The sequence below is a fragment of the Salvelinus alpinus genome, chromosome 1 (genome assembly GCF_045679555.1).
Source record: "Salvelinus alpinus chromosome 1, SLU_Salpinus.1, whole genome shotgun sequence".
In the NCBI taxonomy this organism is placed as follows: domain Eukaryota; kingdom Metazoa; phylum Chordata; class Actinopteri; order Salmoniformes; family Salmonidae; genus Salvelinus; species Salvelinus alpinus.
Window position 1 is genome coordinate 15,496,801 of NC_092086.1, and position 16,511 is coordinate 15,513,311.

The 16,511-nt window shown below is 43.2% G+C and overlaps 2 protein-coding genes across 7 annotated transcripts in view; one reads left to right on the top strand and one right to left on the bottom strand.

Moving 5' to 3' along the window:
* The window catches only part of gna13b (guanine nucleotide binding protein (G protein), alpha 13b), a 39,782-nt gene extending 33,767 nt beyond the window's left edge, over positions 1 to 6,015 (bottom strand). Inside the window, exon 1 of the mRNA XM_071392438.1 lies at positions 5,674 to 6,015. Within this exon, the coding sequence (XP_071248539.1) occupies positions 5,674 to 5,956 (283 nt within the window). The 5' untranslated portion in view covers positions 5,957 to 6,015. The remainder of the gene's footprint in view (positions 1 to 5,673) is intronic.
* Positions 6,016 to 6,037: 22 nt separating this feature from the next.
* The window catches only part of rgs9a (regulator of G protein signaling 9a), a 31,982-nt gene continuing 21,508 nt past the window's right edge, over positions 6,038 to 16,511 (top strand). The window contains exons 1-7 of one of the 6 annotated variants that reach the window (XM_071392392.1): positions 6,038 to 6,261; positions 7,690 to 7,780; positions 8,686 to 8,782; positions 10,326 to 10,376; positions 10,626 to 10,732; positions 11,860 to 11,911; positions 16,425 to 16,483. In XM_071392392.1, the coding sequence (XP_071248493.1) occupies positions 7,715 to 7,780; positions 8,686 to 8,782; positions 10,326 to 10,376; positions 10,626 to 10,732; positions 11,860 to 11,911; positions 16,425 to 16,483 (432 nt within the window). In that variant the 5' untranslated portion in view covers positions 6,038 to 6,261; positions 7,690 to 7,714. The other 5 variants (XM_071392384.1, XM_071392409.1, XM_071392428.1 and 2 more) reach the window with 5 other exon arrangements.

Consider the following 16,511-nt stretch of genomic DNA (forward strand, 5'->3'; position numbering starts at 1 on the left):
GAACAGAGGACTGAGACAAGGCAGCAGCCTCTGTGGATCGGAACAGAGGACTGAGACAAGGCAGCAGCCTCTGTGGATCGGAACAGAGGACTGAGACAAGGCAGCAGCCTCTGTGGATCGGAACAGAGGACTGAGACAAGGCAGCAGCCTCTGTGGATCAGAGCAGAGGACAGTCTCAAATGGAACCCGATTCCCTACATCAGGGTTTCCCTTCTCTCTCCTTGGGCCCTAATCTGCCACACCGGATTCAATTAGACAACTAATCATCAGGGCTTTGACTTTGGCACATAGGACTCTGCTCAAACATAGTGCACTATGTAGGGAATAGGGTGGCATTGGGGACGCAAAGGCAGGATCAGCTCAGGGCTTACAGGGTATCAACCAGTTATTCAGAAAGGACTAAACAGATTGACTCCTGGAAATCAACCTGTTCTATCAAACCCAAAGACCAGGGCTGCCCAACCCTCTTCCTGGAGTCCTACCGTCCTGTGGGTTCAGTCCAACCGTCTTCCTGGAGATCTACCATCCTGTGGGTTTTCAGTCCAACCCTCATTTAAACACACCTGATTCTACTAATTAGCTGCTCAACAAGACCTTTACTAGCTGAATCAGATATGCTAAATTAGGGTTGGACTGAAAACCTACAGGACAGTAGATCTCCAGGAAGAGGTTTAGGCAACCCTGCCCTAGATTGACCAGGTGTTCATAGCACATATTCACAAAGCAACTCAGAGTAGGAGACATTGCTGGTCTAGGATCAGTTCTGCCTATTAGATCAATGAATAACACAGGGGGTATCTGATCCTAGATCAGCACTGAGACTCAGAGGCTTTTAAAATAAAGTTGTGCTAACATCTCTGTTGAATAACTGAAAGAGTTGACTCACGCTGGGAGAGTTCAGCCTAGATCTAACACCACCCCCGTCCACCCATCTATGACATCACAAGAGGAAGTGCAACACACGAGGGCCCTGCTAGCTCCTCACGAGTCGGCTGGACACAAATCTGACACGCTCAGCCTGTTGGCCCACATGGCACCCTATTCCCCATATAGTGCACTACTTCTGACCAGACCCCCTATGGGCCCAGGTCAAAAAGTAGTACACTATCTAGGGAACAGGGTGCCATCTATCTAGGGAACAGGGTGCCATCTATCTAGGGAACAGGGTGCCATCTATCTAGGGAACAGGGTGCCATCTATCTAGGGAACAGGGTGCCATCTATCTAGGGAACAGGGTGCCATCTATCTAGGGAACAGGGTGCCATCTATCTAGGGAACAGGGTGCCATCTATCTAGGGAACAGGGTGCCATCTATCTAGGGAACAGGGTGCCATCTATCTAGGGAACAGGGTGCCATCTATCTAGGGAACAGGGTGCCATCTATCTAGGGAACAGGGTGCCATCTATCTAGGGAACAGGGTGCCATCTATCTAGGGAACAGGGTGCCATCTATCTAGGGAACAGGGTGCCATCTATCTAGGGAACAGGGTGCCATCTATCTAGGGAACAGGGTGCCATCTATCTAGGGAACAGGGTGCCATCTATCTAGGGAACAGGGTGCCATCTATCTAGGGAACAGGGTGCCATCTATCTAGGGAACAGGATGCCATCTATCTAGGGAACAGGGTGCCACGTCTAGACTCAGGCTATACTATCCAGACATGCACTAGGCTGTTCTTCCAGAGAGACAAAGGGAGGGTAGATAGTATCACTTCTTAGGGATAAAATACAGTCCAGAAAAACAGGCCTGGCCTGTAGAATGTAAATAAGTACAACAAGATTTAGGAGACAGGGACAGACCATTGATTTAGCTAAAACACCCCCTCAGGTCAGAACTGAAGACTTAACGGAGGGAGATTTAGCAGAAGGGAGATTTAGAGACGGATTAAAGAATTTAAATCATAACATGATGAGCCAAGGCCCTTTGTTTACAAATAGAAGACAGATGAGATAACGTCCTAAAAAACAGGCCTTTCACCACCAGGTCTATAGACTATATCTATATTTCCTGTAAGAGGGACGCTGAAGATGAGAACAGAGCAGCGTCATCAGGGGCTTCGTCCCCAAGCGGTGCACTACTTTATACCAGGGTCCATAGGGGTAGTGCACTACTTTATACCAGGGTCCATAGGGGTAGTGCACTACTTTATACCAGGGTCCATAGGGGTAGTGCACTACTTTATACCAGGGTCCATAGGGGTAGTGCACTACTTTATACCAGGGTCCATAGGGGTAGTGCACTACTTTATACCAGGGTCCATAGGGGTAGTGCACTACTTTATACCAGGGTCCATAGGGCGCTGGTCAAAACATTAGTGCAGTGTATAGGGAGCCGTTTGAGACGAACCTCAGGACTCCCATCATTCATCTGTCACAGAAGACAATACACAGCATTCCTCATGGGGATCCTGCCTGGGCTTAGCCAATCACCCACAGGTAGGACCTAACCTCCTGTCTCCATCTGTGTGTGTATATACCCCCTTCATGCATTTCACAGTAAGGATATGACATCATCGTGTGAGGCTGGGAACCCCCTGCACCCACCCACACAGGCAGAGCTACTGGGGATATCCTCCATGTCTGATGATCAAATAACAGTAAAGTACCCATCTAAAATTAACACAATGATTCAACATGGTCCTTTAATAGGAATTCTGAGAAACGGTGTGTCAACAAGTGTGCACCTGTCAAGAAGACATTAATGGAAGAGTTTAGTCTGTACAATGACAGAACTAAGATAAATAGCTTCATTGTGCTCAACGACTCACAAAGGGAAAAGTTGTCAAAAAACAAACACAATGACTAAAATTGTATAGTTGACAATTAATTTATTTCCACAGGACTGCTACACTAACAAACCTGTGTGCACCAGGAAACCTAAAATAGTCTGCGTAATGAACAAAGTATCCAACTAGGGGGGGAAACCACCCAGAGCGGTTTCACCCCCATAACATATGTTTGTTTGCATAACAGGAGTTATCTGACTGTAGTATTACTGTACATCTCTGGTAATATCGTTGACTCGTGTTTGCAGGGCTGTGTTGTCACGACTACCAGACCTGGTATGACCACGCAAGTTGGAGGCAGAAACACCCCTTTCATGTTCTCTCTCTCTCTTCAGATTTTATACAGCTAGGCCTAATGCCTCAGTTTACCAAAACGTGACTTTCAACAAAACACTCAACATTCGGGGGGGGGGTCTGACAAGTAAAGATTATTTACAGTAAAATAAGAAATAGCTAGCTAAGAAACAAAGTAGCCAATTGATCTAGCTAGCAAGTTTTACAGACTGTCTGGGTGAATACAAACAATTGGAATATGAGTGATCACATCGCCGCCTCAAAACATGGTTTCGAGTTGCCCTATAAAGGACGCAGTGTTTCCGCGCATGGGCGTCGTAGGTGGTTAAAACGCTGAGGCCCAAAAAAATAACTGCCACATTTTTAAGGGGACGTATTTTTAACGAAAATCCTGTTACTGAAGGTATATCAATAATCCGTGATTCCTTGTCGGTCGGTCCTGATTGTATAATGTGTGGATATCTGTATGGAAACCATCCGAACCTAACTTTTCTCCAAACCGGGGCCTATAACTCTGCTGTGATCGACAATGGTAGGCTACGTGGAAGAGCGTCTTGCATGGTGTTCGCACCTTTACAGACAGGTCGTGGCAACCGGCAAAGGTCTCAGACTTCAATAAGAGTAGGGCGGCGGGTGCCAAAACGGAAGTGGCAAGGTTCGTGGTGCTCGCCCCTGCGAGCAGCGGCGGCACTGCTGGCTCAGCACCAGAAGATGAAATTAGCTGAAGTCTTGAGCGGCCGTAGCACATGGTTGACCAATGCACAGAGTTCATCTTGCCAACCAATCAAACAATGTTTTAATGACAATATTCAAGCTGACAACAACCGGGACCGCTCGTCTCTACACGGTAGCCAGATTTTCTTGCGGTTCAACTGCCGTTTAGTGCTGATCACGTGTAAACACCTTTATAGTGCAGGTTTGAAGAAATGTTCGTTTCCGAGATTTCTATCAGAGGAGGCTCATGGGAGGAGCTATAGGAGGACGGGCTCATTGTAATGGCTGGAATGGAATAAATGGAATTGTATCAAACATATGGAAACCACAGATTTGACTCAGTTACATTCCAATGAGCCTGTCCTCCTATAGCTTCTCCCACCAGCCACCTCTGGTTTCTATAACTACATATATTCACACATTATACACTGAACAAAAATATACCTGCAACATGTAAAGTGCTGGTCCCATGTTTCATGAGCTGAAATAAAAAATCCCAGAAATGTTCCATATGCACAAAAAGCTTATTTCTCTCAAATGTTGTGCACAAATTTGTTTACACCCCTGTTAGTGAGCATGTCTTCTTTGCCAAGAATTGAATGTTAATTTCTCTACCATAAGCCACCTCCGTCATTTAAAAAAAATTGGCAGTATGTCCAACCCTGCCTCACAACCGCAGACCACATGCATGGCGTCGTGTGGGCGAGCAGTTTGCTGATGTCAACGTTCTGAACAGAATGCCCATGGTGGTGGTGGGGTTATGGTATGGGCAGGCATAAGCTCCCGGACAACGAACACAATTGCATTTTACAGATGGCAATTTGAATGCACAGAGATACCGTGACGAGTTCCTGAGGCCCAATTTTTTTTTTTAAAGGTATCTGTGACCAACAGATGAATCTGTATTCCCAGTCGTGAAATCAATAGATTAGGGTCTAATGAATTTATTTCCATTGACTGATGTTCTTCTATGAACTAACTCAGTAAAATATTTAATTGTTGCGTTTATATTTTTGTTCAGTATACACTCCGCACCAACGAACAAGGAATTACTAATGACATATTTGCCTTCAGTAAGTTTATTATCCGTCTCCACATTTGAATCCCCTAGGATGCCCACCCGAGTCCTCGTATACGGCTAGGTTTCCATAACATGGACAATCAGATATGCCATGCATGACGTTTTCTAAAATATGTGCAATGATGTTTAGGATATACTTCATCTTGTTATATCCGCTGTGATTAAAACCATTTTAAGCTTTCTGATTTCCAAACTAGCTACCAAGTTATTTCACTATGACTGTTCAAGATTCATGTTATTTTTTCATTTTTTTAAACACTCAAATAAGTTTATAAATAAGTTAACTACAGTAACAAAGCTAGCTAGCGCATTAGTTAGCCAAAGCTTACTGCTAGCTGGGTAAATTGCCTGATAAAAACAGCTGATAAACTGTCATACTATTTTCCACCCCTGAATAACACTGACATGGGACAAACAATACGCGTGATATCAGAAGATATATTCAGACATCTGAATCATGTTCAAAGGGAAACCCCGCTCTGTCTGTGTGGCCTCATCTCTTCAAATCCCACTGTGCACAAACACTTTCAAATAACATGGGCGTTTCTTCTAGCTTTGTGTGTGTTAGCTAGCTAACTAGGCTAGCGAAGAAACAGATGTGAGCACGCCCGTCCTCCCAACATAGCTAGCTAGCAACGCATACCAAGCACAAGTTACGGATACTGTTAGCATGCTAGCTGGCTGGCTACTTCCCACTCAGACATGAACTCTTGAACAGAGCAAATAAATCAACAAAGGCCCCGAAAAACTCACCAGTGGCGTTGTATAAAGTACAACGAACAACCTAAAGTGCCTTACCTTTAATTACATTACTAAAAATCGTGGCCTTGAACTCTTCTTTTGCCCTTTGATCGAAGTCCTGACCATGAATGATGCGCATCTGCTTCAGGAAAGTAGACTTGCCGCTTTCTCCCGCTCCGAGTAGCAGAATCTTCACCAGCCGCTTCACGTACGTCTTATCCCGCGAAATACTTTTGTCTATTTCTTTAGATATCCTTAATTGTTCTGCCTCGTTACTCGTGAGGACACAGTTTGGAAAACATACTGATAAAACGGACCGGGACGGCAGGAAATCCGCCATCTTTGAAACAACTTCATCGATACAGTAGAGAGAGTTGGTTTGGGGCTGCGACTAGAGTCTACTCGAGGGCGGGGCGGGGCGAGATTACGATAACGGGTGTGTGAGCGCGCACAGGGCCAGCACAGTGAGGGGGTTCGTTTATCTGACCTGGTTACCGCGGCAAGGGGAGTTTAAACCGGGTGAAAAGTGATTGCATTCGTTTAGGAACCGGGCTGCCTCCCGGGCCTGAGCCATGTAACATGCTCTGGCCGACGGCGAAGTCGGCTGAAAACAAAAGTGACGTATTCAAGCACGTGGAGTGATGAGTATGGTTCTGTATTTTTACATGCAAAAGTGATTGCTTTTGATAAAAACGATTTATCTGCCTTCCCAATGAAAACTAGTATGACAATTCTTACATTTATTTTATGGAAAAGAGATGTATGTTTTTGGCGATGCACCTAGCTGCCTTGTTGACAACATGACCGAGCGGCGCAGATTGCTGTTTGATTTGAGAAGGGTGCTCCTCCCTCGCAGTTTTCGCCCGATGATGTAACGGGCCATTGCCCGGTTCAACCCGGGCCAGTGTAATATAATTTTCTCAATGTGAATAAACGTTTGGGCGGATGACAAAAGAGGTCTAGATTGCCCATATCCTCTGATTTTGTTTCAATTTGAAGCCCACTCATTGCAATTTCTAGAGTAACTGAAATTCATTGTTTTAGGCCAGCCTACAAGTTATTTATGGCTAGAGGTATTTCAATATAGGAATTTGTTCAAAAAGGTAATCGCGAATAATAATTGATAACACAATTGAAAAATCATACCTTTAATACAGTAACAAACCATAGCCTACAGACATTGTGCCTCACTTAGAAAGACGAGTCGCCATCTTGGAGAAACGGCAACAAAATAAACAGTCGGTGGTTGTATTTGATTAACGTTTTATTAAAAAGCATGGATTTCAACAAACAAACAAAGGCACGTAACAACAAGATTCACTCCGAACACTCTCGTCTACACTCAACCTCGCGGATGTGGTATCGTGGAGGTGAGATATACACTGGTTACAACATGACAACACATCAGAAGGGTGCACTGCATGCAGGTCGTCATAATTTAATATCATGCATTTATCAGCAGTACCACCTGGGTGCGGTAGAGGGCAGTGTATACCCGGGGAGTCATGTCCGTCCGACACCTTCACCTGTGGTATCGTTTTTGGCACCATCTGTGGTTAAGGTTGGCTAGCCCTAGTTTACCTGTGAAATTCATAGGCCTAAATGAGAGATCAAATTAAAGTATATCTGTGACAAATTATTATTATTTGATCATCCAGTGAAGTGATCGCAAAAAAAAAGTTGATTGTTTTTATCCTTTCTCTTTCACCACATTCTGGGCGACAAATATTTAACGTGGATTAAAAAAAAATATTTCTATATTTCAATAGGCGATAATCCAAATACTGTTACATTTCAATTCAAGGTTTTACTGCCATAATGGCACCAAATTGATAGTTGCTTGATGGTGTGACGTATGTTGGTGTCACTGTCACAAGTAACAGGTTGTTAAACCAGAGTTTAGCCGAGCTGTCATTGGTTGATAAATCCGTCCTCGCGCATTCTGGCGCCTCTCACGCAATCTCTGACGCGCGGTCAACGGAACAGGCTTCGGTCCCAGCCCCGGGTAAACCATTATACCTGTGTGATCACTTTTTTTCCATGAACATTTCATACCTGGATTTTCTTCTTTAGGTCGGCGTATCGATTGATCGCAAACATGACAATTAGGACGCTGAGAGATTATGGTCAGCACTACCGACCACGGATGGCATGCCTAAAAAATGTAGGTTACCTACCAGTACGTTTACGTCATTTATCAGTACTTTTAAATGTTTTGAGAAAAAGGTAATATACTTTAGATGAACTAAAAGTTCACATCATGTCAATTGATTGTATGTGGGCTGGTGATAGCCTACTAGTTGATATATTATTATAGTTTACAGTAAATTCATGAGGAGTCCCAAGATTGTTGTTTAAATTTCTAATTTCATGTCTTAAAAAAACGAATCAATTGGTTTGTAAAAGTTAATTGTAAAATGTTATTTTTCGCAAGAGGTTCTAATTTGGTGGATTTGGCCGCTCATAATCCCGTTCCCATCCAATTACAAATGGGACAGCTGTGAAGTCATCGCGATTTTCAATGTGGTAATCTGCATAGCTTCATCTAAAGATGCTACTAGACTCACACTATTGTTTCATGACCTGTAGGCTACTGCATATTTATTTTGTTTACAGCGAAGAGATTGTAGACCTCAGAGATCCAATCTCAATCTAATCTCTAAACAAGGCTTTCTTATACTGTGGGTCGGGACTCAAAGTGGGCCCGGGGTAATGTGAGAGGTGGGTCGTGAGTTATGAGAATACATCTATAATCACCCACTATTTCTTCTTGATTCGGGTCGTTGGTGGACCATTTGTGTCACAGGAGGACGGTCAATTTCTCATTTGGGTCTCGAGCTAAAAAAAAGTTTAAGAACCCCTGCTCTAAACCAATTAGCTGCTTGGACAGCCGGGGTAAATGGCTCTGAGCCAATCAGGTCCTCCACATCTCAGAGGTCAGAGGTATCATACAGAACACATCACTATGACCTTTGACCTGATAGGACTGTTTTCTTCCATTCCGTTGAAACAAACCAAAGTGTATTTTGAGTGTGGGTGTCTGTCCTCTCTCCCACCACCCTGCTCCAGGTGGAGGTGTTTGTGGTTGAGATGCAGGATCCTAAGAGTGGGGTGAAGGGTGCCGATCAGAAACTCAACGTAACCATCATCCCACACGTCATCAACGGTGAGTCCAGAGACTCACAGCACCAGATGGTCGCCCCACTGAGAGACAGGTCTCCTCAAACAATATCCCCTCCCATCTCTGTTATACTGTTACAATGTGTTGCCCTAGATCCTTTTCCTGGTGGAGTGAAATATGGCCACCGTAGCCATGTAGCAGGGCTGACACAACCCAAACATTCAACTGTAGCCATGTAGCAGGGCTGACACAACCCAAACATTCAACTGTAGCCATGTAGCAGGGCTGACACAACCCAAACATTCAACTGTAGCCATGTAGCAGGGCTGACACAACCCAAACATTCAACTGTAGCCATGTAGCAGGGCTGACACAACCCAAACATGCAACTGTAGCCAATAGAAAGCTAGGTAGCGGTGCTGCCCAGTAGGGGAAACAGTAGGGAAACACCTCCCATCAATGCTACATTGTTGTTATTTAAAAACACATAATTCTGGGAAGTTGTGGGTAGTTATTGGACTAGCTAAGATTCTAGAGCTGCGGCAGACTGTCTTGTAGACCGCCTTCCAGGCTTGCTACATTGTTGTTATTTAAAAACACCTAATTCTGGGAAGTTGTGGGTAGTTATTGGACTAGCTAAGATTCTAGAGCTGCAGGCAGACTGTCTTGTAGACCGCCTGCCAGGCTTGCTACATTGTTGTTATTTAAAAACACCTAATTCTGGGAAGTTGTGGGTAGTTATTGGACTAGCTAAGATTCTAGAGCTGCAGGCAGACTGTCTTATAGACCGCCTGCCAGGCTTGCTACTGAAGGTTATTTAAGACAGCTGTCAATTGGATCAGATCTGTGTGGGTGCTTTGTGCTCCCAAGCTGCCCTCTAATCCCGGGCTAAGACCAGGGCCGGGGGGAAAGATCAGACCTGCATCCCAAATGGCATAGTGCACTGCAAAGACTTATGGGCGTGGTCTAAACTAGAGCACTATATAGGGAATAACATAGTAACATGGTACTTCCTTCCCTTCATCTCCAGCCCTCCTGTTCATCCCAAATAGCACCTTATTCCCTACATAGTGCACTGCCTAGACTTATGGGCGTGGTCTAAACTAGAGCACTATATAGGGAATAACATAGTAACATGGTACTTCCTTCCCTTCATCTCCAGCCCTCCTGTTCATCCCAAATAGCACCCTATTCCCTACATAGTGCACTGCGTAGACTTATGGGCCCTGGTCCAAACTATATAGGAAATAGGGTGCCATTTGGGATGAGGGCTGGAGATAAAGGGAAGGAAGGACCATGTGACAGACAGGAAGTTGTCATCACAGTCATGGTACTTCCTGCTTCAGTGCTGGTTGTTATTGTAATTTGTAGTTTTTCATGACAAACAGACAGATATATAGTGACCAATCTAATCACAAGTTAAGCTATACGGCATAAACTCCCACACCATTGTTATTAAGGGATGGATTCTGCACTGTGTCTGAGCCAGGTAGTACCTTCAACAGATAGTCTGTGTGTAGACCAGGCCTGTGAGAGCCTCTGTTGTCATGCTGTGAATATCAATATTCACTTGTCATCCATCACACAGGGCAGGACATTTTAACATGGATCGTCACCAAAATGAAGGTTACCACAGAAGGTAAGCAACTGGATTCTAGGAATGGATTTGACTGGGTACTTATATAAATTAATCCAACACAATAAAATGTATTTTTTTAATGTAATTACAACTTCATTACCATGTTATTATGCAAGCAAGTCACTACTAGTTAAATGCTGTAAACGACAGTATAACCAAGAGCTTTGATAATATATGAACTCTCACTCCCCCCCTCCTCTCCTCCCCCCTCGTCTTCTCCCCCTCCTCTCCTCCCCCTCCCTCCACCAGAGGCCCAGGCGTTTGGGACCATGCTGGTGGCCTACGGGTACATCTACCCCCTCCAGAACCACAGGACGTTGGTCCTGGTCCCCGACAGCACCCTCTACCGCTTCCAGGTACCTACCTGTTACTACCTGTAACTATCTGTGTCTATCTACCTGTATCTACCTGTATTTACCTGTATTTACCTGTGTCTATCTCCCTGTAACTACCTGTGTCTATCTACTTGTATCTACCTGTATCTACCTGTAACTACCTGTAACTATCTGTGTCTATCTCCCTGTAACTACCTGTGTCTATCTCCCTGTATCTCCCTGTAACTCCCTGTATCTCCCTGTATCTACCTGTATCTCCCTGTAACTATCTGTGTATATCTACCTGTATCTACCTGTATCTCCCTGTGTCTATCTCCCTGTATATCCCTGTAACTACCTGTGTCTATCTACCTGTAACTACCTGTAACTATCTGTGTCTATCTACCTGTATCTCCCTGTAACTATCTGTGTCTATCTACCTGTATCTCCCTGTAACTACCTGTGTCTATCTACCTGTAACTACCTGTAACTATCTACATGTAACTACCAGTGTCTATCTACCTGTATATCCCTGTAACTACCAGTGTCTATCTACCTGTATATCCCTGTAACTATCAGTGTCTATCTACCTGTAACCACCTGTGTCTATCTACCTGTATCTCCCTGTAACTACCTGTGTTTATCTACCTGTATCTCCCTGTAACTACCTGTGTCTATCTACCTGTATCTCCCTGGAACTACCTGTATCTCCCTGTAACTACCTGTGTCTATCTACCTGTATCTCCCTGGAACTACCTGTATCTCCCTGTAACTACCTGTGTCTATCTACCTGTAACTACCTGTGTCCATCTACCTGTATATCCCTGTATCTACCTGTATATCCCTGTAACTACCTGTGTCTATCTACCTGTATATCCCTGGAACTACCTGTGACTATCTACCTGTATATCCCTGTAACTACCTGTGTCTATCTACCTGTATCTCCCTGGAACTACCTGTATCTCCTTGTAACTACCTGTGTCTATTTACCTGTATCTCCCTGGAACTACCTGTGTCTATCTCCTTGTAACTACCTGTGTCTATCTACCTGTGTCTATCTACCTGTAACTACCTGTGTCAACCTACCTGTATCTCCCTGTAACTACCCGTGTCAGAGGCAGAGCAAATTACTAATCTTCATGTCACTGTCTGTCCCAATCTTTCCTCAGACCCCTTATTTCTGGCCCGTGCAGAAGTGGCCCGCTGAGGACATAGACTATGGTGGGTTTATCTTCTGTAGTGGCCCGCTGAGGACATAGACTATGGTGGGTTTATCTTCTGTAGTGGTCCGTCTGAGGACATAGACTATGGTGGGTTTATCTTCTGTAGTGGCCCGCCGAGGACATAGACTATGGTGGGTTTATCTTCTGTAGTGGTCCGTCTGAGGACATAGACTATGGTGGGTTTATCTTCTGTAGTGGCCCGCTGAGGACATAGACTATGGTGGGTTTATCTTCTGTAGTGGCCCGCTGAGGACATAGACTATGGTGGGTTTATCTTCTGTAGTGAAAGGAGAGTGAATGTCCAGTCACTGACAGATACTTATTTTTATGTATTTAAACAAATAATAAATGAGTGGGTAGATCAGCTTCAATACTGCAGATAGACTGTGGCTTCTATCAATGTAATTGGCTGCATCATTTCCAATCTCCCATATATTTATTTTGTAAATATATATATATACTCAGCAAAAAAGAAACGTCCTCTCTGCGTTTATTTTCAGCAAACTTAAAGTGTAAATATTTGTATGAACATAACAAGATTCAACAACTGAGACATAAACTGAACAAGTTCCACAGACATGTGACTAACAGAAATTGAATAATGTGTCCCTGAACAAAGCTGGGGGTCAACATCAAAAGTAACAGTCAGTATATGGTGTGGCCACCAGCTGCATTAAGTACTGCAGTGCATCTCCTCCTCATGGACTGCAGCAGATTTGCCAGTTATTGCTGTGAGATGTTACCCCACTCTTCCACCAAGGCACCTGCAAGTTCCCGGACATTTCTGGGGGGAATGGCACTAGCCCTCACCCTCCGATCCAACAGGTCCCAGACTTGCTCAATGGGATTGAGATCCGGGCTCTTCGCTGGCCATGACAGAACACTGACATTCCTGTCTTGCAGGAAATCACGCACAGAAAGAGCAGTATGGCTGGTGGCATTGTCATGCTGGAGGGTCATGTCAGGATGAGCCTGCAGGAAGGGTACCACATGAGGGAGGAGGATGTCTTCCCTGTTGAGATTGCCTGCAATGACAACAAACTCAGTCCGATGATGCTATGACACACCGCCCCAGACCATGACGGACCCTCCACCTCCAAATCGATCCCGCTCCAGAGTACAGGCCTCGGTGTAACGCTCATTCCTTCGACGATAAACGCGAATCCGACCATCACCCCTGGTGAGACAAAACCGCGACTCGTCAGTGAAGAGCACTTTTTGCCAGTCCTGTCTGGTCCAGCGACGGTGGGTTTGTGCCCATAGGCGACGTTGTTGCTGGTGATGTCAGGTGAGGACCTGCCTTACAACAGGCCTACAAGCCCTCAGTCCAGCCTCGCTCAGCCTATTGCGGACAGTATGAGCACTGATGGAGGGATTGTGCGTTCCTGGTGTAACTCGGGCAGTTGTTGTTGCCATCCTGTACCTGTCCCGCAGGTGTGATGTTCGGATGTACCCATCCTGTGTATGTGTTGTTACACGTGGTCTGCCACTGCGAGGACGATCAGCTGTCTGTCCTGTCTCCCTGTAGCGCTGTCTTAGGCGTCTCACAGTACGGATATTGCAATTTATTGCCCTGGCCACATCTGCAGTCCTCATGCCTCCTTGCAGCATGCCTAAGGCACGTTCACGCAGGTGAGCAGGGACCCTGGGCATCTTTCTTTTGGTGTTTTTCAGTGTCAGTAGAAAGGCCTCTTTGGTGTCCTAAGTTTTCATAACTGTGACCTTAATTGGCTACCGTCTGTAAGCTGTTAGTGTCTTAACGACCGTTTCACAGGTGCACGTTCATTAATTGTTCATAGTTCATTGAACAAGCATGGGAAACAGTGTTTAAACCCTTTACAATGAAGACCTGTGAAGATATTTGGCTTTTTACGAATTATCTTTGAAAGACAGGGTCCTGAAAAAGGGACATTTCTTTTTTTGCTGAGTTTATATATATATATATATATACACACACTACCGGTCAAAAGTTTTAGAACACCTACACCTTCAAGGGTTTTTCTTTATTTTCACTATTTTCTACATTGTAGAATAATAGTGAAGACATCAAATCTATGAAATAACACATATGGAATCATGTAGTAACCAAAAAAGTGTTAAACAAATCAAAATATATTTTATATTTGAGATTCTTCAAATAGCCACCCTTTGACTTGATGACAGCTTTTCACACTCTCTATATTTAAAAAGATATATATTTTCCTTCATTATATTCCCCTAACCCTGCCACCCCTCCCCTAATTGGAGAAAACTAATGGACAACAACACTTAGGCTTCTACTTCCATCTTATACATATTATATATATTTTACGGACAAAGTATATTTTACAATAGTTATATTTTGTTTGTTTTTATTCCCATCCTTCAGCTACACTCAAACCCCCCATCTACTGTGTCTCTGAAGAGCATCCAATTTTAATTTTGTATTTGCCATATATTTTCCAACTGTGCTGTGATGTTTCACAAAAGTTCTGATTCTTTCTATGAATAAAAAAAAAACAGCAGTGCTATCTGATGAGTTAGCTCCAGGTAAATGTAGCTCCAGGTAAATGTAGCTCCAGGTAAATGTAGCTCCAGGTAAATGTAGCTCCAGGTAAATGTAGCTCCAGGTAAATGTAGCTCCAGGTAAATGTTGCTCCAGGTAAATGTAGCTCCAGGTAAATGTAGCTCCAGGTAAATGTTGCTCCAGGTAAATGTTGCTCCAGGTAAATGTAGCTCCAGGTAAATGTTGCAATTCTTCAGTCATTCCTGAACCTGCCACCAAAAACAAGCTACATATGGACAGTACCAAAACAAGTGATCTCATGATTATGTGTCTTTGCAGCAAAATCTGCAAAACTGGGATGGATGTATCTCCCATATATATAAAACATTCTATTGGTTGCAAGAATTGTATATAAAAAATGGAAAATGGAAAAACTCAAAGTTTTGAATCCAGCATTGTTTTGTGTATCACTGTGACGGGGAGTCGGTAGATCAAAAATCTCTTCCCAATTATTTAGCGGTCTCTATGGCACAGCTGTCAATGTTTTGGTCCTTAAATGAAACTGGTACACTTTTTTAAAAATTTATCACAATTTTCTTTAAACAATTTTTAAAGCAGGGCCGACAGATAACTTCCTTACTTTCTCCCCCTTCCACTTGCCTCTTCCATTTTTGCGGTAATGCTGCAATTAGTTGGTTGTAATTTTGGGTAGAGCAGATATTTCCATATATTTATGTTAGCTGTGTCCTATTTATGATATAATTTACAAAGATTATACTTTTTTTTTTTATTCTCAAAAAATAAAGTTAAAAGAAAATCAATTAGTATATTTGAGTTTAACCATAATATTTGTGGTATTATTTGTTCTGTCTTTTCTGGTGGATTAAACTGAAATTGTAACCAACTTTCTATGGCTTTTGTTTTAAAAATAGCAATATTTTGGAGATTATTTAATTTTCAAATAACCGAAAGTGAGAGGTTGTAGTCTGAATAAAGGGGAAAAGGACATTCTTGAACATGGTGTGAGACATTCTTACTAATCTGCTAGAAAACCAGTTCAGATTTAAGTATAACTTTTGTATGAAGCCTTTAGTGAGAGGTCTAATGCTTTAATATTTGCTTTAATATTTATAATTTCATATTTATTATATAAATAGGCCCATTTAATTCTGTCTGGCTTCCCCTTCCAAATAAAATTAAATATTTTTTGCTCATATAATTTAATTAACAGGTCGCTAGGTGTAGGCAAGACCGTAAGCAAATAGGTAAACTGGGATATGACTAAAGAGTTAATCAGGGTAAACTGGGATATGACTAAAGAGTTAATCAGGGTAAACTGGGATTTGCAAATCAAATCAAATCAACTAAAGAGTTAATCAGGGTAAACTGGGATATGACTAAAGAGTTAATCAGGGTAAACTGGGATTTGACTAAAGAGTTAATCAGGGTAAACTGGGATATGACTAAAGAGTTAATCAGGGTGATTTTTCCACAAATAGACAGGTATTTTCCTTTCCATGGTAGCAACATCTTATCTATTTTTGCAAACTTTCTATTAAAATGTATTAGAGTGACATCATTTCTTTCTTTCGGGATATGAATACCGAGTATGTCAACTTCACCGTCAGACCATTTTATTGGTAAACTACACGGTAATGTAAAAGTTATATATTTTTTAGTGATCTAATACGTAACATAGTACACTTATCATAATTTGGTTGTAATCCAGAGAGGTTAGGAAGAGTATCTAGATCCTCTATGAGGCTGTGGAGGGAATCCAGATTGTGGATTGAAAAGAAAACATGAATCGTCAGTGTTTCAATGACACCTGTTTATAATAACCTGTCAGCTACTTGTTAGTGTGACTGTTGTTCCAGCTCGTTAAGATAGTGACACGATAACATTCTGAGTCACATGTTCTCACGTAGACAAGCTGGTGATGTATTCACCCAGCTTTCTGCACCTGGCTGAGGTAAAGATGTGGTAAATAACGTGTCGTATACTTCCCCTCTCTCTCTCCCTGAAGCTGTCTACCTGGCCAGGAGAAACATCCGGAAGAAGGGGATACTGGAGCCCTATGAGCAGGTACTACGGGTGGGGGGGGGGGGGAAAT